This window comes from Macrotis lagotis, chromosome 4 (genome assembly GCF_037893015.1).
Source record: "Macrotis lagotis isolate mMagLag1 chromosome 4, bilby.v1.9.chrom.fasta, whole genome shotgun sequence".
Lineage (NCBI taxonomy): Eukaryota > Metazoa > Chordata > Mammalia > Peramelemorphia > Peramelidae > Macrotis > Macrotis lagotis.
Window position 1 is genome coordinate 99,645,484 of NC_133661.1, and position 25,919 is coordinate 99,671,402.

General features: G+C 37.9%; 1 protein-coding gene across 3 annotated transcripts in view; it reads left to right on the top strand.

Moving 5' to 3' along the window:
- The window catches only part of AFAP1L2 (actin filament associated protein 1 like 2), a 130,369-nt gene that overhangs the window by 82,343 nt on the left and 22,107 nt on the right, over positions 1-25,919 (top strand). For all 3 annotated transcript variants that reach the window (XM_074233628.1, XM_074233626.1, XM_074233627.1), the window contains 3 exons: positions 12,847-12,937; positions 19,680-19,885; positions 21,381-21,560. In XM_074233628.1, the coding sequence (XP_074089729.1) occupies positions 12,847-12,937; positions 19,680-19,885; positions 21,381-21,560 (477 nt within the window). The remainder of the gene's footprint in view (positions 1-12,846; positions 12,938-19,679; positions 19,886-21,380; positions 21,561-25,919) is intronic.

A 25,919-nucleotide genomic window follows, 5' to 3' on the forward strand; every position in this document is an offset into this window, starting at 1 on the left:
GTCACTTAACCCCATTGCCTTGCAAAGATCAACCCCCCCAAAAAAAACCAAACAGTATTTCTGACAAAGAACTTATTTCTAAAACATATAGAGAACTGCGTCAAATTTATAAGAATATATGTCGTTCTTCAATTTATAAATGTCAAATGTCAAAAGATATGAACAGGAAGTTTTCAGTTAAAGAAATTAAAGAGCTGTTTAATAAAGATACGAAAAATGCTCTAAATCATTATTGATTAGAGAAATGCAAAAACAACTAACATGACAGAAAAGGGAAATAATCAATTTTGGAAAGGATGGGACACTAATGCATTGTTGATGGAGTTGTGAACTAATCCACTCACGTTAGAAAGCAATAGAAGGCAATAAACTGAGTATAATCTTTGATAGAGCAATACTACTATTAGGTCTGTATCCCAAGGAGATCTTTTAAAAAGGGGAAAAAGCCCCACATGTACAAAAATATTTGTAGCAGCTCTTTTTGTAATGGCAAAGAATTGGAAATTGAAGAAATGCCCATCAATTGGGAAATGACTGAATGTTTTGGAGTACTATAGTTTTGTAAGAAAATAGATCCAGGAAAGATAAAAGCCCTCCATTTTATTACATATTCATTGTTTTTCCTGAAAGATAATATTTAATTTTTCTGGGTAAGTGATTCCTGATTGTAATCCTAATTCCTTTGCTTTCCAGTATATCATATTAATTGTTTATTTTGACACTATTGTTCTTTCTAAGTTGGATCCTCCCCATCACCATAGTAACTTTCTTTAGTTATACCCCCATGTTTTTGGGTTTTTTTATTCTTTTTTCCTGCCTTGTCATTTGGTATTTTTATGTGAGAGATGGGCTCTTGGTTTTGCAATGTTCCAAGCTTTTGGTGCTGGAGCTCTTATTGCTGGCTTTCACTTGGCTTCAGGGCTTAGCTTCTTGTTTTCTCTGGAAGATAACCTTCCTTTCTGACTTGTACTAGAGGCTGGGATCTCCCTAGAGATTTAACTGCTAGTCATCTCCAGGGATGGAGTCTTGCTGTTGCATTGCTATGGTCACAGAATCTTTCTGGTGGCTGACCCTGGAGGAATGATCTTATTGGTCTGCCCCAAAGGTTGGACTGTACTGTGGGGTTGCTATGGAAACAGCCTCTCTGCTGGTAGTTCCAGTAGAGTTTACTATTGACCAATCCTAGGACAAGGCTTCACTCTGGATGAGCAGTAAGGTCAGGGTCTTGCTGCTACTCCTCTTGGTCCTTATTTCTGTCTCAACCTAGTGAGACAGAGCTGTCCTGGTGGGCAGATAAGCCCTTTCATAGATCAATTCTGAATCAGTTTTCTAGTTGGAGGGGAATTTGAAAGGGCTTCAGAGATTTCCTTCTTCACTCCTCCATCTTGGTATCAGAAATCCTTTTTTTTTTTTAGGTTTTTTGCAAGGCAATGGGGTTAAGTGGCTTGCCCATGGCCACACAACTAGGTAATTATTAAGTGTCTGAGGCTGGATTTGAACTCAGGTACTCCTGACTCCAGGGCTGGTGCTCTATTCACTGTGCCACCTAGCTGCCCCAATCCTTTTTTAAAAAAAATCTTGTCATTTCTTCAGATTTCACTCTCTTCCAAGTCCCAACCTTTGTAACAACAGAGTTGAGGTAAATCAAACAGTTGAACACATTAATCATGCCTCATTTCACTCTGTACATTTTTGTTGTCATCTTTCTACTGAAATGTTCCTTTATTTTTTGAGAGATTATTATGATCCTAAAGCCTTATAGCAAAAAAAGAATAGGAGTGTGGGAGACAGATTAATCTATGAGTCTAACAAAGGTAACTGAGGTCAAGTCCTGAGTGACCCCATCAATGCATCCAATTTGTCAAGCGTCCTGTGAATGAGGGAATAAGGCAGATGGAGGCCCTCAGCAGTCCAGCACTTGGAACATGCTGTTGGCTCATGATACAACCCAGAGGCCTCTCATCGCCTCATACATAGTATTACTGTTAGATAAGTACAAGTTCATCTATGTTCTTTGATGAGATCAAATTTTACAGATTCTCTTTTGTTAAGCAAACATTTAATGAATGCATGCTATGTATGACCTCTTCATTGTGATATATACAAAAATGAAGGCCACAACTTTTGCTCTTTTTTATTGATGTTTTATTTTTTCATTTGCATGTTATGAAGTTTTTCAATAAACATCCCCATGCATACTTATAAGTTACACAACTTCTTCCACCCTCTCTTCTCTTCAGTGGTAAACAGTCTAGTGAACATTGTACATGTACATTTTGTGTTTATTTTGACACTATTGTTCTTTCTAAGTTGGATCCTCCCCATCACCATAGTAACTTTTCTTTAGTTATACCCCCCACGTTTTTGTTTTTTATTCTTTTTTCCTGCCTTGTTTGCCTATTAGTCATTTTCTGTATGAGAAATTAGGACTAAGGGGAAAAGAAAGTAAACCATAGGATAGGAGGGGAAAAACACAAGAGAAAATTTTTAAAAAGTGACCATAGTGTTCATTCACATTTTTTAGTTTGGTATTTCTTTTGGTTTGTAAATTATTTTGTTTTTTTTTCTTCATCTGAATGTGACTGGTATATCTATAACAGGTCACCCAGAGTAATCCTAGCTCTCTGAACTTTCAGGAGGAGCTGCATCCACCAAAGTTGATCAACTCACAATGTTTTGTTAATGTGTATAGTGTTCTCTTGGTTCTGCTCCCTTTGCTCAGCATCAGTTCATGTAACTCTTTCCATGCTTCTCTAGAGTCTGACCATTTATGGTATCTTATAGAACAATAGTTCTCTATAACATTCATATACTTTGACTTGTTCAGTCCTTCCCTAATTAATGGGCAACCTTTGCTCTTAAGGAATCTAAACATATGTATAAATATAATGTATAAATAGTTATGTATAAATATGTATATATATATATGTATGTATAATTAAGCATGGAAATGGTAGTTTGGAACTACATTGTAGAATGTCAACTTCCAGACTGAGGAATTTGTATTTTATTCAGAGAAAATTGGGAACTAGTGAAAAATTTTTAGTATGATTAGACCTTTAACAAGATTATTTTGGAAGATGTGTAAAGAATAAATTGGAGAGGGAAAGAGAATGAAAGTAGTTAGTATACTCCTATAAACATGAGGTCATGAGAGGCTGAACTAAGGTTGTGGCCATCTAATTAGGAAGACAGGAAAATTTGAAATATAGTGGGGGGAAATCTGAGATATAGAATTGATGAGACTTGTCCACTTTTGTAAATGGAAGAATGAATTGAGGCTCATTCTAAGGTTATGAACCCGAATGATTGGAAAGATGGTGATGCCCTCACCAGAATTAGGAAATGTGGCAGAGATCTGGTTTAGCAGGATACAGTAAGGACACAGTAAGTTTGAGATGCCTACAGGAGAGCTAGGGAGGAGGAGGAGCAATGTTTCTAGATCTACATCTGATGTCTACTACCTATTTGATTTTAGGCAAGTCACTTAACTTCCTTGGGCCTTAGTTGTACTATATGATCATCTCTAGAGTTATTATCCTATAGAAGTATTATCCTATAATACAAATTGTAGGAGTCACCTTGCAGAAAAATTATTTGAACCTATGAGAGCTGATGAGATTTTAGAGAGTGTGTAAAGAGAAAGGAGAAGAAGGCCTAATACAGAGCCCTGGAGACCAGTCCCCATACTAAAACAGAATGGGATTAATTACTAACTGATAATTCTGCAAAGGTGGTTTAAAAAGGACTAGATGAGCCTTTTTATGAAGAAAAACAGGAGGGGGGCAATGTCTTGATGAGACAAGAGGAGAAAGCAAATATCCTGAAGAGAGGGAGTGTTCACTGATAGTAAAAGTTGTAGAGAGATCAGAAATGATTAGGTTAAAGAAATTCCATAAGATTTAGTAGTTAAAAGATCATTGGAAACATTGGCAAGTACAGTTTTGATCAGGTGTCAGCAGCAGAGACTAAATTTCAGCGGAGTGAGGGGCAAGTGGATGGTGAGAAAGGTGGAAGCAATGGGTATTTAGGACTTTGACAGTGAAAAGAGAGAAAATAGGATGATTGCTTTAGTAAAGCAAAATGTAATTTTTTTGTATTGTTTTATGTAGGATAGAGGTTATTGAGTATATTTGAATAGACAGTAGAGCATGAGATACTAAATAGATATTTTGAAAGAGAGAGAAGAGGAAAATGTTAAGATGAATAAGATCAAGGAGAAAAAAGAGGAAGGAATAGAATCAATGGAATATACCTAGAATCAGTGACATAAACTTAGGCATTGGCCTTGGAGAAGAGATCACTTCTTTAAACACAAGGGGAATGGAAAAAAAAGGGAATGATTGATGACAAAGATTAAGTTGATAGGATTTGGTGACTAACTAGATATGGAAGGAAATGGAAAGAGAGAAATAATTCTAAAATTTTAAGCCTGGGTAACTGCTAGAATGACTATGGCATTAATAAAAATAGGAAAATTGGGAGAGGTAAGCTTTGACGAAAGGTAAGTTTATTTTCAGACATGTTGAATTTGAGTATTGATGGAACATCCAGGTGGAGATGTTCATTTGGCAGTAAAATCATTATATAAAGAGAGATGATATAGAAATCAGGTTAAGGACAGAGACTTGGTAAATAGCTACATTTTAAGGGTGGTATCATAAATAATAGAAGAACCAGAAAGAGAACTATGAGAGGACTACCTCACAGGAGCTAAGGGATGGGATTTGCAACTTGGATGGGAAGATCAACAGTAACTCAGAGGTCAAGGAGAGTAGTTGAGGGATCTTACTTAGACTTGGGGTTCATATTACACTTTTTCTAAAATTTCAGTACTTGTTGGAGCATTTTGTCTCTGCTCATGTCACTTAGGAGCAATTTGCATCGATATTCAGAAGGGAAGTGATTTGAGAGGGAACAAAGTATAGTGGAAAACATTGGGTCTTGGATCTGAATCCTGTCTTCGATGTTTAAAAGCTGGGTGGCCAAGAGGAAGTCACTTAGCCTTCTATGTTTTACCCTATGATAAAATGGGGATAGGCAGCTAGATGGAGCAGTGGATAGAGTACTAGGGCCTGGATTCAGGAAGACATCTTCGAATCTGACATTATTAGTTTTGTGACCCTGGGTAAGTCATTTAATCCTGTTTGCCTCAGTTTCCTCATCTGTAAAAATGAACTGGAGAAGGAAATGGCAATCCACTCCAGTATCAAGAAAACCCCAAATAGGATCATAAAAGTCAGACTGACTGAAGAGCGATCGAATATTAAGAACAAAATGGGAATGATATTTTTAGTACTACAAGAGTGTTGTGAAGTTCAAATGAAAGACACTTTGAAAATCTTAAGGCTTTAAACTGTGCTGTTTTCTGGGGGGTTGTTACTCTCTGTAAAGTGGGAAGATGATAGGAAGAGAAGGAGAAGGAATAGAAAAAAGCAACTTTGGCACTTTCCAATGCCAGTGAGGAGTGAACATAGATTGTAGAAGTTTCTCTGACTGGATTGGGTCTGTTGTTTTAACTTGATTATGGCTCTTCTGTCCCAAGAACCCTTAGTCCTTGCCAGATGGAAACTCCATTGCTTACGTTGCCTCTAGGGGAGCAGCTGCTCACAGGTTAACAAAAAATGAGGGGAATTTCCTGAGTTGAAACCTCACTCCAACTGTGTAGTGTCAACTCAGACCCAGGAATTTGTGTATGTTTAAAATAGTGAGGCAAATTTATTTGCTTCAAGATTTCACACGAGCAAGTTTTAAAGTTCATTAGGTCACCATGAGCATCTTCCAAAGGAACTTGACTTCCTTGACAAAGATAGCTCTCATGATCTTTTACAGTAGGGGTTCTTAACCTGGCATTTAGGTAGTTGGTAGTGGTTGTTTTTTTAAATATGTTTTATTGACTTTATTTCAGATATAATTGTTTTTCCCTGTAATCCTATGCATGTATTTTATGCATTTAGAAATATTCTGAGAAGAGGTCTCTAAGCTTCACCAAACTGCCAGAGGGGTCTATCACACACACACACACACACACACACACACACACACACACACACACACACACACACACAAATGTGAAGATTTCTTGTTTCAGGGGAATTTGACTATGAGGTTTACTACTCAGGAACTTCAGCAGGAATAGTTCTGTTGCAGAAGAGAGTAGAATCTATGGAGGAGGCTAGCTCCTTCTCTAGAGAAAACATCACATTTCTGATGGATTCTGCTCTCAGGCAAAGGACAGGAGAGGTTTGTTTGAGGGAATATTAGTCATTGGAATTGAAGGGGCAAAATCCAATGTATTGCTAAAGAGAACTTTCAGATATAAGGCAGTTAGTTGTTCTAATGGATGAATTCCAGGCCTTTGGAAGATTTTCCAGAGAACTCATCCAGCTTCATAGTAGAAGCCAGCTCCACTTTCCATGGAATTACTTTGCTGAGAAGCAAAGACTGTCTTCTCCAACTTCTTCAAATGATTACCTTTGCGCTGTCCAAGGTTCACTCTCCCAGAGGGAACTGCTAAAGCTGTGAGTGAATCATAAGATAGGCCTTTAAGCTAGGATGAGCCAAAAAGTCCAGTGACCCACACATACATCATATTTCCCTTTTTTTCATCTCCATAAGAAGTCTTGACCTCCTCACAGTCAGACATGGTCCTTAACATGAAAACTGAGGAAATCTGACTTGGATGGAGAGAAGAACAGCTGTGTAGGCTGGAGCATCTGGATGTGGAAAAACAGGGTAGCCGTCCCTGGATGAAAGATCACAGCCCTAAGTTGGTTAGTTCTAACTATGGGGTGAGTCTTTTTTCTCTCATACCAGATTTAAAAAAAAATCACTCCACATTTTAATTCTAGCATTCATTTAGTCTATTGGTTAGCTGCTACCACTACCTGGTGTCCTTGTGTCCAACTAGCCATAGTATTGGCAGTGTCTTCCTTTTCTTTTGAAAATAAATTGTCATGCTGGTCTACACTGCATCTATATACATTCGAGATAGCCAACATTCTTTATTTAAAGAAAAATATTTTTATTTCCTTAAATATTTTCAAATTAAAATGAAAATTTTTGGCATTCATTTTAAAAAATGTTTAGTTCCAAATTCTCTCCCTCTTTTCCATTCAATTGAGAAGGCAAGCAATATGATTATAAATGTGAAGTCATGCCTGAAATTGAAATGCATTTCAACATTAACCATAATGCAATGACCCCCTCTTTCCCAATAAAGAAACCAAGAAATATAATGTAAAAAAGTATTTTTCAATTTGCAGGTGGATAGCATTTTCAACATGGGTCCTTTGGAATTGTCTTGCAAGGATCATTGCGTTGCTCAGATTAACTAAGTCTTTTCTCAGATGATCATTGTTACAATATTGTTGTTACTATGTACAATGTTCTCCTAGTTTTTAACATTCTTTCTAAAATGTGATGCTCAGCAGTAAGCACAGTATTACAGAAGTGGTCTTGTAGCCGCTGGCTACTTGAGTTCGGTTCTGCCTATGAGGAATCGTTATTCAGACTCAGGAAAGCAAAGGTGGAAAAAAAGCAAAAATTTATTAAAAGAAGTTGCAATACATAAAAGGAATTGGGGGAGAGAGAGAGAGAGAGAGAGAGAGAGAGAGAGAGAGAGAGAGAGAGAGAGAGAGAGAGATAAAAGAACAGCTAAGCAGTGTTGGCTGGACCACAGGTTGATAGAGAAGACTGTGGCTCTGAGCTGAAATCCAGCTCAGGTTTTTATGTCTTGACTTTCATCCAGAGGGTAAAAGGTGAACTCCCTTCCCCTCTACTGGCCCCGGAATTAGAGGGTAAGATTGAAGGAGATCAGGATACAAATTTTACATTAAACGATGAATCAATGGTGCATCAAGAATGGGGATCTCCACCCAATTTGAGCAGCCTTTAAGATTGCAAATTGTTTCTATTACAATCATAATTTTTTACTTCTAGTCAATTTATCTCCACCCAATTTCTTTCTGTTACATTTATAATTCTCTTCATCTTTCCCTTGCATACCTCTGACCAGGATAGAAAACAATGGGACTACCACCTCTCTTACAGTGGGCAAGGCTTGTGTTAATGAATGAGGCATCAGATGATTGTCTTAGCTTTTTGACCTATACATCACATTCCCGACTTGGTCAGCTTGCAGTAGAAATTTGTAATATTATATCTGAATCAGGGGTGGTTAGGTGGCGCAGTGGATAAAGCACTGGCCCTGGAGTCAGGAGTTCAAATCTGGCCTCAGACACTTAGTAATTACCTAGCTGTGTGGCCTTTGGGCAAGCCACTTAACCCCATTTGCCTTGCAAAAACCTAAAAAAAAAATATTATATCTGAATCTTTTACTGAGAGATGGAGAAACAGTAGAGGACTGTGTTGCTTCAGCCTGACTAGTAAAATCCAAGGCAAGAGAAATCAAAATGTTAAAGTGAAGGTAAAAGTTAAGGAGAGGAAGCATGCAGGTGGACTAGGTTTCAATTGTAAGACTCTTTTGTAATTTGTGACATTGTTACTCCTCATATGTTTTCCACAACAATTTTTCCCTGGAAAGATTTCCTTGAACATCTGATGGAAAGTGAAGTGGGTAAGAACCAGGAGAATACTGTACATAGTAACATCAATATTGTATGATAATCAACTGAGAATGACTTGGTTACTCTCATCAAAATAGTATTTATCCTCTTAAGTACTTTAAAGAAGATGTACTACAAAACAATCCAGAAAAACATTTTTTTCTTTCCCCAGAGATATTCAAGTGGAGACTAGATAGCTGTTTACCTGGTTGTATATGTGACTCATGCTTTAAGATAGACATTAGAGGAGATCAGAGGTGTCTAACATACTGGCTGACTGCCCACAGCACTCTGGAGTGCTATCCAAACCAGATTAAAATGTAATTGGGAAATAAATAAAAATAACATATGTATATATGTACATACATATAAAATATATTTTAAAGTTGGATCACTATACAGTCTACAGGCATCCTAATGTACATAAGTGACTCCCATCCCTATATGAGTTTGATACCAGTGAAGTAGATGACTTCTTAAGTTTCTCCCAGCTTCTGTGACTTTTATGATGGCAGAGCCTAGAAAAGTATTTTTTTCCTCTAATTCCCCAGCTTAGGAATTCTGAGAATTCTATCACTCTACTGATCATCATGGCTTTGGATGGTCCCTCTCAGAATTCTTGCTCTTCCCCTTCAGTTTCATATTTCAGCCTAGTGCCACCTCCCTTACCCTTCTGTGGAGGGGGAGGTGGGGGTCCCCATATCCATCCCCAGAAGTTGCTACCATGTTACTTCAACTTATCTCTCTATTCTGAGTACTCCACTTGAAACAAATTCTTCTAGTTATACTCATTGTTTATGATTCTCACAGGAGTGAATAAAAATGTCCCCTTAGAAAAGACAAAGATAGGGGTCTGTTGTGACAGTGAATGTGGTCCCTGACTTTAAAACAGCCAGCTGCTCTGACTGCCTCAGGAGAAACAGATGTTCTCAAGCTGATTACCAATGGAGATTTCTCTGCTGTACACTCCTCTATCTTCTCCCATACTCTGAAAATGAAAAGATAAAAGGCTGGTCCTAAATGAGTTAACTTAATTGGGAGAGTTTCACACAATTTGTCTATTGATACATCTGAACAATTTAGTCATGACCCATTCATTGACCCTTCCTCCTCTCCCCAGCCCTCATCCAAAGACAAGTCTCACAATACTGACTTCTTGAACTTCCTGTACTCTAATACACATTGTGGTTATTGCAAAAGTAAGAAATTGGTGCTCCCTCATTGTTGGATCAGAGCTCTTAAAGTATATGTGCTTTTTATGCTTGGGGAAAAATGTATTCAAACAGCATCTAAGCATGGAAATTCAGCTTTCTTACATGAAAGAATGGGACTTTTCCACACTTAGAGTATAAGAATCCTCATTTGAATCCAAATCCTCAGTGTCTGGGAATTTTCAAAGCAAATTTTTTTATCCAAAAAGTTTCAGCTTTCTCACACAAATCAGGCCTGATCTGGCTTTATTTGAAAGAGTTTAAGATTCAGTACTACCTCAGACAGTTATTAACCCCCATGCCTATAAGTGCTTTCATTTCTCAACTTGACCTCTTCCAATCCCAAGTTTCAAGGGCCATCTTCTAAAATGAGGCCGTTCCTGATTCCTGGTTAGTGATCTCTCCCACCCCCAAAAATTTATTTATGTGGAGTAGGAAGGCTCAGAGAATTTATTTGAGTCTATCAATGGAGAAAACAGAAGTTATATTACACATTTACCATACAGTTTCCACATAAATTCATCTTACTGCCATTTTGATATGTTTGAATCTACTATTTCCAGGGAAACTGTGTGGACAAAGGCCGAGTCCATCACCTTGGTTTTGGGGAAATTGTTTCTTTAACAACTACCCTTGCATATTCACTTAAAGTCTATTTTTCTTAAATCTTATTAAATCTGATAATTACTAGGAAGCTCACCTGTAAGGGCTTATGAGCAAGAGTACTGTAAATCCCAATGACCTTCAGGGTTACCCCTAGCACTCTGAGAGGAGGCAGAGTAATTTTCATTCAGTGGGAGTTGGTGAGGTAGCCATAAAGCAAATGTTATATAAGCATTTTATATTTATTTTTCTGTTTTCATATTATTTCCAATTGGTAGAATGTTAGTTCTACTTACAAAGTCAAAAATTGTTTTGATTTTTGTCTTTGTATCCCTAGCACCTAGTGTGCCTGGCAGGAGCTGAGAGGGTTTGTGTATTTGTGTGTGTGTGTGTGTGTGTGTGTGTGTGTGTGTGTGTGTGTGTGTGTGTGTGTGTTCATCAGTGAATCATAGAAGCTTGCATTTCTAAGAAATGTCTTAGAAATCTTGCTGGAACTTTTCTCAGGTTCTGGAATCTTTTCAAAGACTTACTCTAGTGACACTTATCTACTTCCTTGATTTGTACTCCTAGCTACTTAAAAGATGTCCGGTGTGTTTGGTAAGGTTGATTTTCAGTTTAGCTTGACAATGATGTTTTGATTGTGTTGAACTGAAGAGTCCCTGTTAGAGAGAGGAAGTGCTTCTTATGTGCCCCAGTTCATAAGGAGATAATGGTTGCCTCTTACCTCTTGCCCGTCAAAATTTCCCCAATGTACCCCTTTCCCATAAAGTCATGCCAACAATTCAGCCCAGAATCATTTTGGGCTGAGTTGACAGGCTACTGTATAACAATAGATGGTTACCTAGTATTAGTATTAGGGTTAGTATTTGCCTAGGAAAGATATCCTGAATAGGATAGGATAAAGGTCCTGATTTGGAATCCTCTGCTCCAGCTAAATATAATTCTCCAGTAAAATGTCCTTAAAAGTTAATACTATTGGGGTGGCTAGGTGGCGCAGTGAATAGAGCACCTGCCCTGGAGTCAGGAGTACCTAAGGTCAAATCCGGCCTCAGACACTCAATAATGACCTAGCTGTGTGGCCTTGGGCAAGCCACTTAACCCCATTGCCTTGCAAAAACCTAAAAAAAATTAATACTATCTAGCAGATATAGTTGTTGTATAGTTAGGATAAATATTGAGATAGAGTTTTCTAGAGCTCTGTTGCTTTTGTTACCTACATCTCTGAGGCAAAACTCTCCATTGAGTGCTAGGCTGCTGGCCTTTATAATAATGAACTTTTTATAAGTACTTTATGGTTTACAAAGCCTTTACCACACAAATGGAATTTGAGGTAGATAAATACACTATTATTATCCCTATTTTGCAGATGAAGAAGTAGAGATTTAATGTGTAGTAGTAGATATTTACTAGTAAGTTTCAGAGCTGGGACTTGAACCTGAATTTTCTAATTCCAGGATCGATGTTCTTTCCTACTACTTTTTTTTAAAGCATTTTCCTGTAATGTTGGTGGAGGGAAAGAAAAAAAATGGTTGACAAGAATAATTAACCCAAGCTTCTGATGGAACTTAGTGGTCTAGCTCTTTTCTTACAGACCTGTGCTCTTTGCTTACAAATCTTCTTTTTCTAAAGCATGAAGAATATTTCAGCCAAATTGAAGGAATGGTTAGTCTTAGCATAGTCAAAGTATATAACCATCTTGTATGTTGAAAGCCAAACACATAAAGTATTTAAAAGCCCCCAAGTCTAAGGGAACAACAGTCTAGATCTCTTAACTGTGAAATTCATAACTTAACAAATTGTTGTTTTTGTTGTTCATCTTTCATTCTCAGAGAAAAACAATGTCACCTTAACAAATATTATCTCAATAGATTCCATGTGTTTTTTTTAATTTAAGAAATCATTGCAGAAGTATAGTTGTAGATAATCTAAAATGTTAAAATATTTACAATCTGATAAGTATTTGTGAACATGCTAAGCATGGCTGGTTGGTTGCTAATACATCTATTGACTAGTTGACCCTTCGTTTTTTTTTTTCTAGGTACATCTTACAACATTCCAGTAATGTAAAAATAGCTAGCACATTATAGGCCTGGAGGACCTAGACTAAAATCTTAGCTATCAGTGACCATGGGGTCTGCCACTTTACCTCCAGAAGCCTCAGTTTCTTTTTCTGAGAGTGTGTGTGTGTGTGGGGGGAGTCAGGCCTTCTATATTCTCTAAGGTTGCTAGCTTTAAATACTAAGGATTTTTTCACATTGCTTCCCAACCCCTTGCTCACAGTCCCATAATCTAAAACCTTCCCTGTCTGGTTGAAATTAACTGATTCTAAGATCATATAACATTTTTCTCTTGGAAATGTTATTCAGGAATTCCTTCCGTCCATCTACTGAAAGAGTTAATTCTGAGTTCTTTCTCCTGTATCTTTATTTGAAAAAAAATGTTTGTTTTATTTGTTCATTCCACAGATTCCAGAAAGGAAACAGCTTCCAGTCCCAAAGATTGAGTCTCCAGAGGGATATTATGAAGAGGCAGAACCATATGATACTTCCTTAAATGGTACATCCCAGCAGCTTCGCCATTAAGGGTGACTTAAGCCCTTCAAACACATGAAGAGAGAAGTGTTTCTAAGACCCTAGTAACTTCAGACATTGTTGTCTCATAGCTGGAGAAATCCGGTTGGGTTTTTAATAGGGAGAGGTGGCTCCCTATCAGGGTTCAACATCAGATGTGACGTTAAGAGTTGTCCCTGTGGTCCCTGCAGACAGGACAACTCCCCTAAGAGGGCTTTCCCTAGTCTAAATGGGGTGTTAAGTCTAAAGCAGGACGTGGTTAATAGAAGTAGTCTTGAATTGGCTCAGGATCAGAAGGTTTATGGGATCTGATATTGCCTATTGTTATGTTCTGCTGCGCATGCTGACATCAGCACATACAGAGAGGGGAAGGGTCAAGTGTCTGTGCCAAATGAGGTAAACCCTGAAGCAGAGATGAGAAACATTTTTGTAACCAGGCTCTGATGAAAATCGAGGCTGTTGGCTGTTTTGAGGTCTAACCCAGTCCAACCTGACCTGCTCAGAGATCATAGAGCCATAATCATAGATCTAGAACCGAACTCATTGAATGTAAACCTCATTCTTTGGATGAGGAAACCTTAGAAATACAGCATGACTTACCCAGACACATGAAGCTAATCATACAGATCTGAGGCAAGATTTGAACCCACGTCTTTCTGACATCAAATTCAGTAATGTTCTACTACATAACGACTTTTAGGATTGGTTGGTTAAATCACAAAAACTATGCTCAGGAACATTTAAGGTCTGCAGTGCATCTTTTTATTCTTTTTTATTTTTATTAATTTCTTTATTTTCAACTACCTTCAAAGATACTATTTTTTATTTTTATTATTTGATTATTTATTTTTCTAACTGCATGCAAAGATTTTCAACAATCATTTTTGTAAGGTTTCAAGTTTCAAATTTTTCTCCTTCCTTCCCTTCCCTTTCCACCTGCAGAGAACTAGCTATCTAGTATAGATTACATACACACACACACACACACACACACAAAACTAAAAATGGAAAATAGTATACTTTGGTTTGCATTCAGAGTCCATAACTTCTCCTCTGGCTGCTTCCATCAGAAGTCCTTTAGAACTGTCTTTGATTATTGTAGCACTAAGAATCTGCAATGTATTTTGACACAAAAGATTGCAGAGAGAATATGAGAGAGTGGAGGGTTCTTCTAGTACTCTCTGACTACCATGACTGTCGTTCTTTTCTTCTCCATGCTTCTTTTTCTCTACGTCTTTTTTCTGTCCTTTACTCTTTTCCCTGATTCTCTTGCCACGGTTTTAGGCTCACAATAAATTGCTTAGCAGTTGAGGCCTCAAGGCTAAGAATATCTGATGCCTACTACCATACATCCAATATTCTGAGGTACCCTGGCTTAAAACAGAACCACATGATTTGATCCATCTCTCTGGCCAAGTTTGTGTGAGGTTATAGAGGATATTTCTATAGATCAATTAGTCATTCCTATAGACTTCCCTAAAACATAGAACAAGAGTGAGGTGGTTGTCACATTTGTTTGTTAAATTTTTTTTCTCTTTTTTAAATTTATTTTTCCTAATTACATGCAAAGATAGTTTTCAACATTCATCCTTTTGCACACTTTTAAGTTCTACATTTTTCTACTACCCTCCCTTTCCTCCCCTGCCATGGCAGCAAGTTATTTAAAGTTTTAAATAGGCCTTCTTCAGTATTTAGTGGGTTGAGTATCATGTGGTATTTCACATTGATTAAGGTTCAAATCTAGGGAAACTTAATTATGTTGAGATTGCTCATCTAGAGGATCCTCTGATTTTGGGATTGAAACTGGTCATTATTACTATTAGCAAACTACCAGAAAATAGAGACCAGATAGAATCTTAATTTTAAAGGCATCTTAGAGATCATTTACTTCAACCAGCAAGTGAAAGGTTGTAACTTACACAAATGTCACACAACTAAGGAAATCATTTCTATCAAGGGCAGAGTTGAAATTTTTTAGTCTTCAAGTTCTAAACAATAGTATTGTGAAACTGTTAGCATGGGGCCTTAGAAAGAATGTCCGATTTGAGCTTATGTAGAAATTTTTGTAGTTTTAGACTACAAAGTTTATATGATCAGATTTTGTGTGTTTTCAATAAAAACTACTGTTTACTAAGTTGAGAGGACTATCTTTCCTAGAGTTAATTGGATAGACATTGGTTGTGTGAGAATATTTGCTCACCAGTTGACTCTGAATGGAGGATGAACTAAAGAATTTATTGGATGTATTTGGCCTTAATCTTTGGAGATTACGAACTTCTTACCCTCCCACCGCCTTTTTTCCCATCCCCAGCACTCATCTTTGCCCCTTATTCCCTGGGTCAAGGACCATAAGATCTCAGGCCTAAAGCTTAAGGAAACATCTAATGCAATCTACTCATTTTACAAATGAGGTAAATTGAGGATCAAAGAGGTCATGTCTACATAAATTCCTAAATCTGGAACCAGAAGGTCACATACTTCAACCTTCTTACTGCTAAAGATAAGAAAACATGGGCTTCCAGAGGGTTAAGTAACTTTGTCCAAGATCTCACTAATAGTGTGAGAAGCAAGATTTAAAACCAGGGGGCAACTAGGTGGTGCAGTGGATCTCTATCTACCCCAGCCCTGGAGTCAGGAGGACCTGAGTTCAAATTCAACCTCAGACACTTAATAATTACCTAACTGTGTGACCCTGGACAATTAACTTCACCCCCATTGCCTTAAACAAACAAACAAATAAATAAATAACATTTAAACCTAGGTTCTCTGACAACGGAGTCTGTCTTCTTTCCCTTGTGCCACAATGCTGAGAGTTTGGAACAGAGATAGATAAAATAGATTCCTTTCTTTCTGCTCAAAATTAGCATAGACAAACCTCTCAGTGACAGCCATCCCTGATCCCAAGCCAAGAAATAAAATAGTAAAATAGAGAGAAATTGAAGAGGAAAGAATATCAGTTTAATTTTAGAGGCTTAAAGCTCCAATTTTTTTAATCCCTTCCTTCTCAATTTGTCACAAAATCTGTGATAGAACCATGATGTTAACAGAATACCAATCATAACCAAATTCACCATCAATAGCCATGGAAAAGCTCTGGCCCATCATGGATTAGGAAACCTAGATTATAATTCTAGTTGTAATAATTGCTATCTATATAATCTTGAACAAGTTAACTTAATCTTTCCCCTTTCCTGCCTCCACCTTCACCCTTTGCCTATAGGCCCTTCCCCTTTCGTCCCAGTTCTTTCTTTACCCCCTCCTCCCTCTTCCCATGATTCTTGCCTGTCCCTGCCTCATCACTAAAATAGGGGAAAATACCAGCTCTACTAACTAGTTTTGATATGGAGATTAAATGTATAAATATACATTTGTATAAATATATAATTATATAAACCTACAATATACAAATGTAAAAGATTATGTTTTAACAATTTATCAGTGACAATAATTAATGAACATATTGGTAAAAAATATATATTTGTAATATATATTAAGAGTGATGTCACTGAATGACAGTGAAGACAGCTTTCTATGGACCCTCTGGAGAAAAGTAGCTGACCAGTTGGGATTACAGGAAAATATGTTTCCCTTTCCTTTGCTTCTCTCATTGCATGTTATCACCTGCTATGTGGTTGTAGTCTCTGGAAAATAGGGATTCCAGTTTTGCTTGGTGTAATGCAAAGAACAGTGGTCTTATGGTTAGATGTCTGTCTGTAATTTTTCAAACAGTTGTTCTGGACTGCAGTTTCTCACCCAAGCTCAGGGCTGCTTTGTTGGTGTCTGACAGGTGAGGTGCGATGAGGCAAATCAAGAATCCACAGATTGAGGCATTTTAAAGTGGTGACTCACCGAAGCATCCACCTCATCCACCTCTTCAATTTAGATAAGATTTTTTCTCCTGGCAAGTACCAGCTTGTGTCTGACTCCCAGATAGTTGGGGAGAGGTGTTGAAAAAGGTGAGCCTTTTCATACCATAGACATTTCATCATGGGCTTTGGTTTGGAAAGACTAGACTCATGCTTCCTGTTTTTCATCACTGTTCAGTGAATTTGGATTAATTAATTACAGTGAGAGTTTGGGTCATTACAAGAACATTTTAATTGTTTTAGGTATTACTTAACAGGCAACCAGAATTACACGGAGAGGAATTCTTTAAATAGCAAGGTTGAATGGGAAAAATTCAAGCTCTGCCGGCTCTCAAGAAAGAGTCAGAATTGAGAGATGATTTGTAGGATAAATAGCTAAAATGCTTCAAAATGATATTGATATGTAACTCAGGTGGAAAATCAGCATTTTAATGAATTGACCACCCATATTTAAGGTTCTCTTTGTTTCTAATTAAGGATTATTTGATAGGATCAATTATTATTCTGCCTTGGTAGGCAGAACCTCTTCCAGGGCAAATGAAAGTAATTTTGTTAACTTCCTGCGAGTTAGAATGGCTTCATGTATCTTTTTTCTCCATTTATGCCTGAACACTCACTGTTAAGTGTGTCACTGAGTGAAGTAATAAGTTGTTAGTGTATCCTCAGTATCCCCAGGACACTAAGGTTTTCCATTGTAACTAGGCTCCCACCCTTCTTGCTTGAAATTTTCATCCTACTATTTTTGATTCTTTCTTTTTCTCCTTTGCCCCCTTTTCTCATGCCTTTTTTCCTTTCTGAATATTGTATAGGTCATTCTGATACATTTTCCACCACTGGAATCCCAAAATAGGTGCAGGTTTCGGAGGGAGTCATTTATGCCACAATTACATTGGGTATTGCCTTTTTTGAATCTGGAATGCTATACTCTTGTATCTCTATGTGTAACATTGGGAAATGTTATTAACTATCCAAAAGGGAATTCATTACTGACCCTTTCTCTTCCCATATGCATGTTTCCGTATTACTTAGCCCTTCTTACTAATAGTTATTTCTGCCCTTCTTGGTTGACTTTGCTTCTGTAGCCAAAGGGTCATATGCCCAACGTATTCCCAAGAGAGTTATGGGAAGGGACTGGGAAAATGGAAATCCACATTTTAGGTGTCTTTGGAAACAATGGGCTTAAATAACTATATAGTAGGGGGATACCTCTATATTCCATTCAGAGAGTCTTGTGGTATATTGAATTCTGCTTCTAGGAATTGTTCTCCCTTAACATTATTACTCAGAAGCCTTGGCTTATAATAAGATGATTGTCCTGAATGTTATCCAAGGCATTTGATGTACTACTTTCTATGTCATCTTAGTTGCTTTTATAATATATCATTGGAGTAGAATTAAGGACTCCTAGAATTGCACAGCCCCTCAGAGGTCATCTGGTCCAATCTTTAGCCATCCAACTGTTGTTCAACTCCTCTAGATGCTTTACAAAGCAGCCCATTCCATTTTCAGACAGCTCTCATGATTAAAATGTTATTCTTAATGTTAAGCTAGTTTGTAAAATCCATTTAATGAATCGAGTATGGCTAGGAATAGGTAGAGAATTTGTGAACTAGTTAATTTGGAGGACTTAAAAAGAGGTTGCCTTATTGGTGGATTTGACTATAGGTTGAAGGAAGATGAGAGAGAGGAAGACAAATGGTAGCAGGAAAGGTGTGAGGAAAATGATAGGGGTGGGAGGAAGAGGCAATAAGGAAAGTTATAGAAAATTAAAATGTGAAGAGACTGAAGGTGATGAAAAGAGTCTTTGGGAGGAATTGGCTTGGGGATAGAAAGTGATCATCTTTCCCATAAAACCATTTACTAGGGTGGCTACATGGGTCAGTGGATAAAGCACCAGCCTTGGAGTCAGGAGTACCTGGGTTCAAATCTGGTCTCAGACACTTAATAATTACTTAGCCATGTGGCCTTGGGCAAGCCACTTAACCCCATTTGCCTTGCAAAAAAAAAACCTAAAAAAAACCCCATTTACTACAATAGTTTGGCCTGTTATTTCTTTTGTTATCTGTTGTTTTGAAATAGGTAAAAACCAAAACATGCCTAAGAAAGTTGAGCTTTCAATCTGCGTGCTAGATAAATACTGCTACTGTCTATCACCTCAGAACTTTTGTTTGTCTCTCCCTCCTTTTAAAACAGATCCATTAATGTTAAAAACTAGAATGGACTTTTAAAGATCACTAAGTTTGGGGAAGCCTTTGAAAATGATTATTATTGACTACAGTAAATAACAATTATAGGTTTCTTGTATTTTGTGTGCCATCTATATGTGTGGATAGATGTACATATATACATTCTATAAATGTATACATTGTATATACATCTATATATGTGCATGCATGCATGCATGTATGTATATAAATATATTTTTTCCATTTTAGGTTGCTTTGTTTTTAATCCTCAGAAATTAGTAGTCTCTGGCACAAAGTAAATGCTCAATAAATACTTGCTTTTGGACTATCTAAATAGTCCAATTGCCTTGTTTTACAGAGGAAGAAATTAAGGCTTGGAAAGGGCACTTAATTCTAACTTTTAATTCGTGCTTTCTGGGATCTGAAACCCCTAGATTTGGGGGAGAGAAAAAAAAGTTTCTCTCTAAGCAAAGAGTCAATAGACTCAAAAAACCCATTATTGGAATACACATCTAATCCAGGACACCTTGCTCACTATCTAGCTTTGAGGTTGCTTCTGCCCATTGAATGTGTAATGGCCTGCTTCCCTTTGTCCCTTGCCTGAAGAGATCATGTTGGAGACAGCCTTCTTACATGTTAGGTAGACAGACTGTGACTAAACTGGTCTTCCCTACAGAGGACGGTGAACCTGTGAGTAGCTCCTATGAATCATACGATGAAGAAGAGAGCAGCAAGAGCAAGTCAACCCCCCACCAGTGGCCATCTCCAGAAGCTTCCATTGAGCTGATGAAGGATGCTCGGATCTGTGCCTTCCTATGGAGAAAGAAGTGGCTGGGACAATGGGCCAAGCAGTTGTGTGTCATCAAGGACAACAGATTAATGGTTAGCAAAATACAGTTTTGTACCTAACATGAATGATTAGTCCTATTTTTTTTTTCCTTTGGCAGAAGGAGCTGAGGTGGATAACTAATATCTGAAATTCAGGACTGTGACAAATGTTTCTGTCACTTTAGCCCAGACCAGTAGCATCTGTTGCCATCTGTGGACTTGCCAGTGTACAAGCAGCTCTCCATTACAAGTGAAGACTGTCTTTCCTTATTTTTCCCGTTGCTTCTCTTGTACCCCTGTACTTCATTCAAGCAGATTGTATATGCCTTTATAGTTTTAATTTGGTACATTATCAAGGGATCACAAGAGGCCTTATTGTGACACCTTACTAGATTACTTATTCCTTTATATTATCTATAATAAAGGCAGCTAGGTGGCCTTGGAGTCAGGAGGAGAGAAGATCAAATCTGGCCCCAGACACTTGACCATTACTAGCTGTGTGACTTTGGGCAAGTCACTTAACCCCGATTGCCTTGCATCCAGGGCCATCTCCAGTCATCTTGATACATATCTGGCCACTAGACCCAGATGGATCCCCAGATGGAGGAGAAAGTGAGATTGGTGACTTAGCACAACACCCCCTCATTCAAATCCAGTTCATGTGCTTGTCATGGCATTACGTCCATGAAACATTAAAAATTGGCTCAGTATATAGATAGCATGTCATATAAAAGTCTATTAATTTTAATTTAGGAATGATCTTTTATTTTCTAGTAGATTAACCTTCCCAATTATATTTTCTTAAAATAAATTATATTAAAATCTTGTTTTTTTGAATCATCTACATCTGCCATTAAATCTATTCCCCTCCCTCTTCCAGAGAGACATTATTATAAAGAAAAACAAAGAGAAAAAACTCAGTTTGGAAAAACTATCAGTACATCAAAAAAAAATCTGACATTAAATGCAGTTTTCCACACTCAAGAGTCCCCCACTTCTGTAAGGAAGAGGGAGAGATGCCTTTTTATTTCCTTTATTTGCCCAATTAAGTTTTACTAAGTCTACTATTAAATTTAGATTATATTACCTAAATCCACAACATTGATCACAAGGATAGAGTAGTTAACTACATTGTGTCGTGAAAAAGAGAAAAGTGAGTTTGGGATTAAAATTTTTACTATGGATTATACCTCTTCTATGAGGTTGACTATTTACTATGTTTCTTGTTTCTCAGCAGAGAGGTCTGGGGTAGCTCCTCAGGATAAATCATAAGAGAACAATGGACCCAAGAATCTCCTTTAATTGATTTGTATATATGTTATACCATTTGTCAAACTGATAATTAGTAAGAAGACCATGGCTAGAAAGAAAAATTGATCTCTAGATAGTACATGGTAGACCCGAAATGCTAATATTCAAAAACTAATTTTATTTGAGCCTGAGTTAGTAGTTTCATAATATAGAGGTGGATTTGGCAGATTTTCCAGAAGTGACAGTTGTTCCTACTTTTTGTGGTTTTCATCTTTTAATTCTGGCCTCTTATTTCCAGTGCTACAAATCCTCCAAGGATCACAATCCCCAGCTTGATGTGAATCTAGTAGGCTGTAGTGTCATCTACAAGGAGAAACAAGTGAGGAAGAAAGAGCACAACCTGAAGATCACGCCAACAAATGCTGATGTGATCGTCCTGGGACTACAAAGCAAGGACCAGGCAGAGCAGTGGCTCCGGGTGAGGAGAGTTCTGGGGGCTCCTGAGTGTTCACCAGGGCCAGGGGTGGCAGCAGGCTATCAACTGCTTTCTTACTTTGGGAGCTTTGAGGAAAGACAGATTTAATACTTTTGAATTTCAAAGTTATGTTTTTTACAAGATCTCTCAAAATGTAGGAACAGAATCTTGGAGACCATCTAGTCCAGACTATCGCTAATGATTTAAAATCCTCTCTACAAGAGCACTTGTAATAACTGTAGTCCAGCTTTTCCCGAAGGCCTCTCTTATTGTGAGAGTGAGCTCCAGACACTCTTGCCCCCACCTCCTTGACAACCGAGTACATTTGGGGGTAGCTCTAGTTGTTCGTTTTCTCCTTATAGTAAGGCCTGAATTTTTCCTATCAACAACTTCCATTCATTTCCCTCTGGGGTCAGTATCTCATACCTCTCATATCCTCCCACTCTTCTCTTGAGTAGGAGAAATATCCCCAATGCCTTTGCTTTATCTTGTATGCTTTGAAGCCCCACATCCACCAAAAACAAAGAATAGGTCATTTTGTCCCCCAAACTTTTCATATACACACAACAGCATTTATATCTAATTAGTAAACAGATTTTTTTTTCCACTTTAGAATCTTAGTTCCAGGTGGTCATACACACTGCCTAGGGATTGATACGCTTATATGTCATTGCCAAGAAACCACAGGTTGGCATAATGTCATCTTGGGTACTGTTTTGCACTTGAGACAGTCTCTGCTAGAGCTAAGAGGGAGAGGATTTGTGGGTGGTCTAGTCCTAGGAGGTGCTCTGTACCTACTCCTGACCTTAGGAGATATAGATGAGGAAGGGGCTCCAGAAGGAACTGGTTCTCATACCTCACATTCAATTCTGGTATCATGATGTTAATGAAAATCAAATCAGTTTTTTATAGTGCTTTAAGAAAAATCATGGGGGAATAATTAGGAGGGACAGTAATCTGTATCTCCTCATTCCCACATTTTTCTAGGATTACTCATAACAACTGTTCTGTATTCCCTAGTAATACTTACTGGGCAGGCATATAATCTCTAATCCATTTAATTGCAAAATATCTTTTCTAACAAAACAAAATGCCACCTTCTTTATGACTCTATTAGGACTTCCAAGTGATGCTCAGAGAGGAAAAAAAAAACAAAAAATGGTTCTTTGATTGTCACCATAATTATTAATTCAGTTCATTGTATTCATAAGTATTAATTCAGTTCATTGATTTGTCCTTCATTTCTTCAGCCACAAAGTTAAATTTAATTCAGAAACTATTAATTCAGTAGATGAACCTAGCATTGCAAAAGTTACAATATGAGATCAAGAATCTATAAAATAGTACCTGAGTTCAAATCTGGCCTCAGACACTTAATAATTACCTAGCTATGTGGCCTTGGGCAAGCCACTTAACCCCCTTGCCTTGCAAAAAAAAAATCTATAAAATAGTTTTATATATATATATATATATATATATAGTTATATGAACTATATACACATATTATACATATATACATATTATGTATAAATATACACACTATATATACTATCTGTACATATTGAATATATACTATATAACACATATAAACTGACTAAAGAACAATACAAGTTATGTGTATTTAAATGTTAAAGTAAAAGATGTCAGACTATATTGTAAAGATAATATGTGTTTTGGGGAATGCTTTCATTGTTTGTCCAAGTAACTGGGAAAGACTTCTTGAAGAGGTTGGGGTTTAAAGGAGTGTTACAGAGATAAGAAGTAAGGGCTATGGGAGGTACTACATATTGGGAGAACACAAAGAAAGATATGGCAGCCAAGAAGACTGGAATTCAAATACAACCTTAGACACTTGATCCTTACTAGGTTTGTGACCTTGGGTAAGTCACAACCCTAATACCCCTCAGAAACCAAAAAAAAAGAAGGGGAAGGAGGAGAAGGGGAAGAAAGAGAAGAAGGAGATGAAGGAGAAGAAAGAGATGAAGGAGAAGAAGAAGAAGAAGAAGAAGAAGCTTTTTACAAACAGAAGGTACTCAGTGGGAAGAAATGGTAATAGATGAAGCTGGATAAGTTAGGTTGGTGCCAGATGAAGGGTCTTAAAAGACAGGAAGATTAGGTATTCTGATCTTCTGGGCAATGATAAGCCAGTTATTTTCTTACTGAAAGCATATACCTATTAAGGGCTAAGTAAATGCTTCTTTTAGTTGTTGCTGTTGGTGTTAAGAAGCTGAAGTATCCAAGGGAAGACCTTAACCTTCTGTTCCTTTTTCATAAACAAACTAACCTCACTGTGATTTGTACCAGGAAAGGAAGAGGAATACAACCTAACTCTTATCCTTCTCTCAATTCCAAAGGATACTCCCTACTTTGAGCCTTTACTGGCCCCTGGATAAGAGCTCTCTGAAGAGTCTTGTTCAAAAGCTGCCCTTCCCTTCACTACCATTTATGTTTGCTGCCAATTAGATGTGTCTCTAGAAGAAATATCCCCCCCCACACACAGCCTGCTGGATGTTAACCTACTTGGAAAGCCCTGCTGGAGCTTTGCAAACTGCAATTTTAAACTTCCATTGGCTCATTAAAAAGTATAAGAAAACAACATCTGCTTTGGAGGCACTAGCTCCACAACTGTCAGTACTCGGTTACTTCAGAGTTTGAGGGGAGGAAGGCTTGTTTCTGAGACCCTGCAAAATACCTGCCTTGGAAAAGTAGAATACCACCTTCCCACACCCCACAGCTTCCAAACTCACCAATATTTGTGCCAAATTCTATGCAAAAAGAGAGAGAAAATGTGAGAGGACAGGCAAGAAGTGTAGTTCTGAGGGGACTTCAGGGTCAAATATGTTTCAGGTGACTGAAGTTAGGTATTTAGAATGGAGTGGGGGTGGGAAGAGACAGGAGATTCTCAGTTCATTGAGTGTGATTAGTTTTGATCTACAAAATTCAGAGGATCATAGAACCAGAGCCAGAAGGGACCTCTGAGTTCATCTAATCTATCTCTCCCCCCCCCATTTTACAGAAAAGGAAACTGAACCCTAGAGGGTTTAGATAATTTTTCTAAGGTCATACGGGTTTTGAGCCCAGGTCTACTAATGCCATACTATTTTTTTTTTTAGGTTTTTGCTAGGCAATGGGGTTAAGTGGCTTGCCCAAGGCCACACAGCTAGGTAATTATTAAGTGTCTGAGACTGGATTTGAACCCAGGTACTTCTGACTCCAGGGCCGGTGCTCTATCCACTGCGCTACCTAGCTGCCCAACGCCATACTATTTTGATGGACCAGTTTGTGCTCAGATTAAAAGCACATAATTTTTAAAGAGGAATTATTTCCAAATGCATAGCTGCTTCTTAGTTGTATTTTCATGAGGTTCTTCTTCCCTCACTCTGTAAAAATGCTTAGAGACTATAGTGAGATCCCTTCATAGCCACATGGTTAAGTGAGCTCTGTTCACATGGCCTATTTCTAAGTATCTGGTCACATTTTAGTCAGAATGGCCTGGCTAATTAAGTAACAAATAATTGCTTTTCTACTGTTTGCTTCTTCCAAGTGTCACTCTGAAGTACCATCAAATTGAGAACAGGGCTTCTAACCACCCCCCCCTTTTTTCCCATAGACTCTCTTTGGCAAGATAGAGAATTCAGCTGAATAATATTATTTTAAAAAAATTAGTAATTGAAGAAAATTCTAAACTTCAGTTAGAGGTTAGTTAAAATAAAGGTTTATTTCCCAATGAAGGTCATAAAATCTTTGAAATCTATTTATTGGGCTATGGACCCAACATCAACTTTGAGAATTGAGTAGTAAGCTTTTCTGTAGTTGGAAAAAAAGAAACCCACCTTAGCATTGCTCATGTGTATCTGAGAGAGTCCAGGTAGGCAGAGGCTGGGAGACCCCTCATCTCTTCATTCTACTCTGGTGGGACCTTGTTGGCTGGTTCTGAGTCTACTACTGCTGGAGCAAGTGGAGATGTGTAGAGAGATCCGGGGGTCATGGGGGAGATGTAAGACAGTGTATTCTGAGCAGTTGAAAGAGGTAAAACATTTTATTTTCAGTCCCTTCTTTCTCTCAAACACTTTCAAGGAAGAGGGAAATATCAGGACTTTGTAGAGGGTAACTGCCTACCCTGATTTCCTTTGGAAATGCAACAAGAAAACACTTAGCTTAGTGTTTCAGAACCAAGCTTGAGTGCATAGCAGCTGAAGCAAAACATCTGGGAATCTAGAGGGGGGCTCTTGGGAGGAAGGAGCTCAAGAGGCCCCGGGGAGGAGAGCTGGGAATTGGGAGAGGAAGCCCGGGGCTGAGGACTGCCAGGAAGGGAGGGAGCTGATGAAGGAGGGAGGGCAGACTTTGGATCACAATAGCATT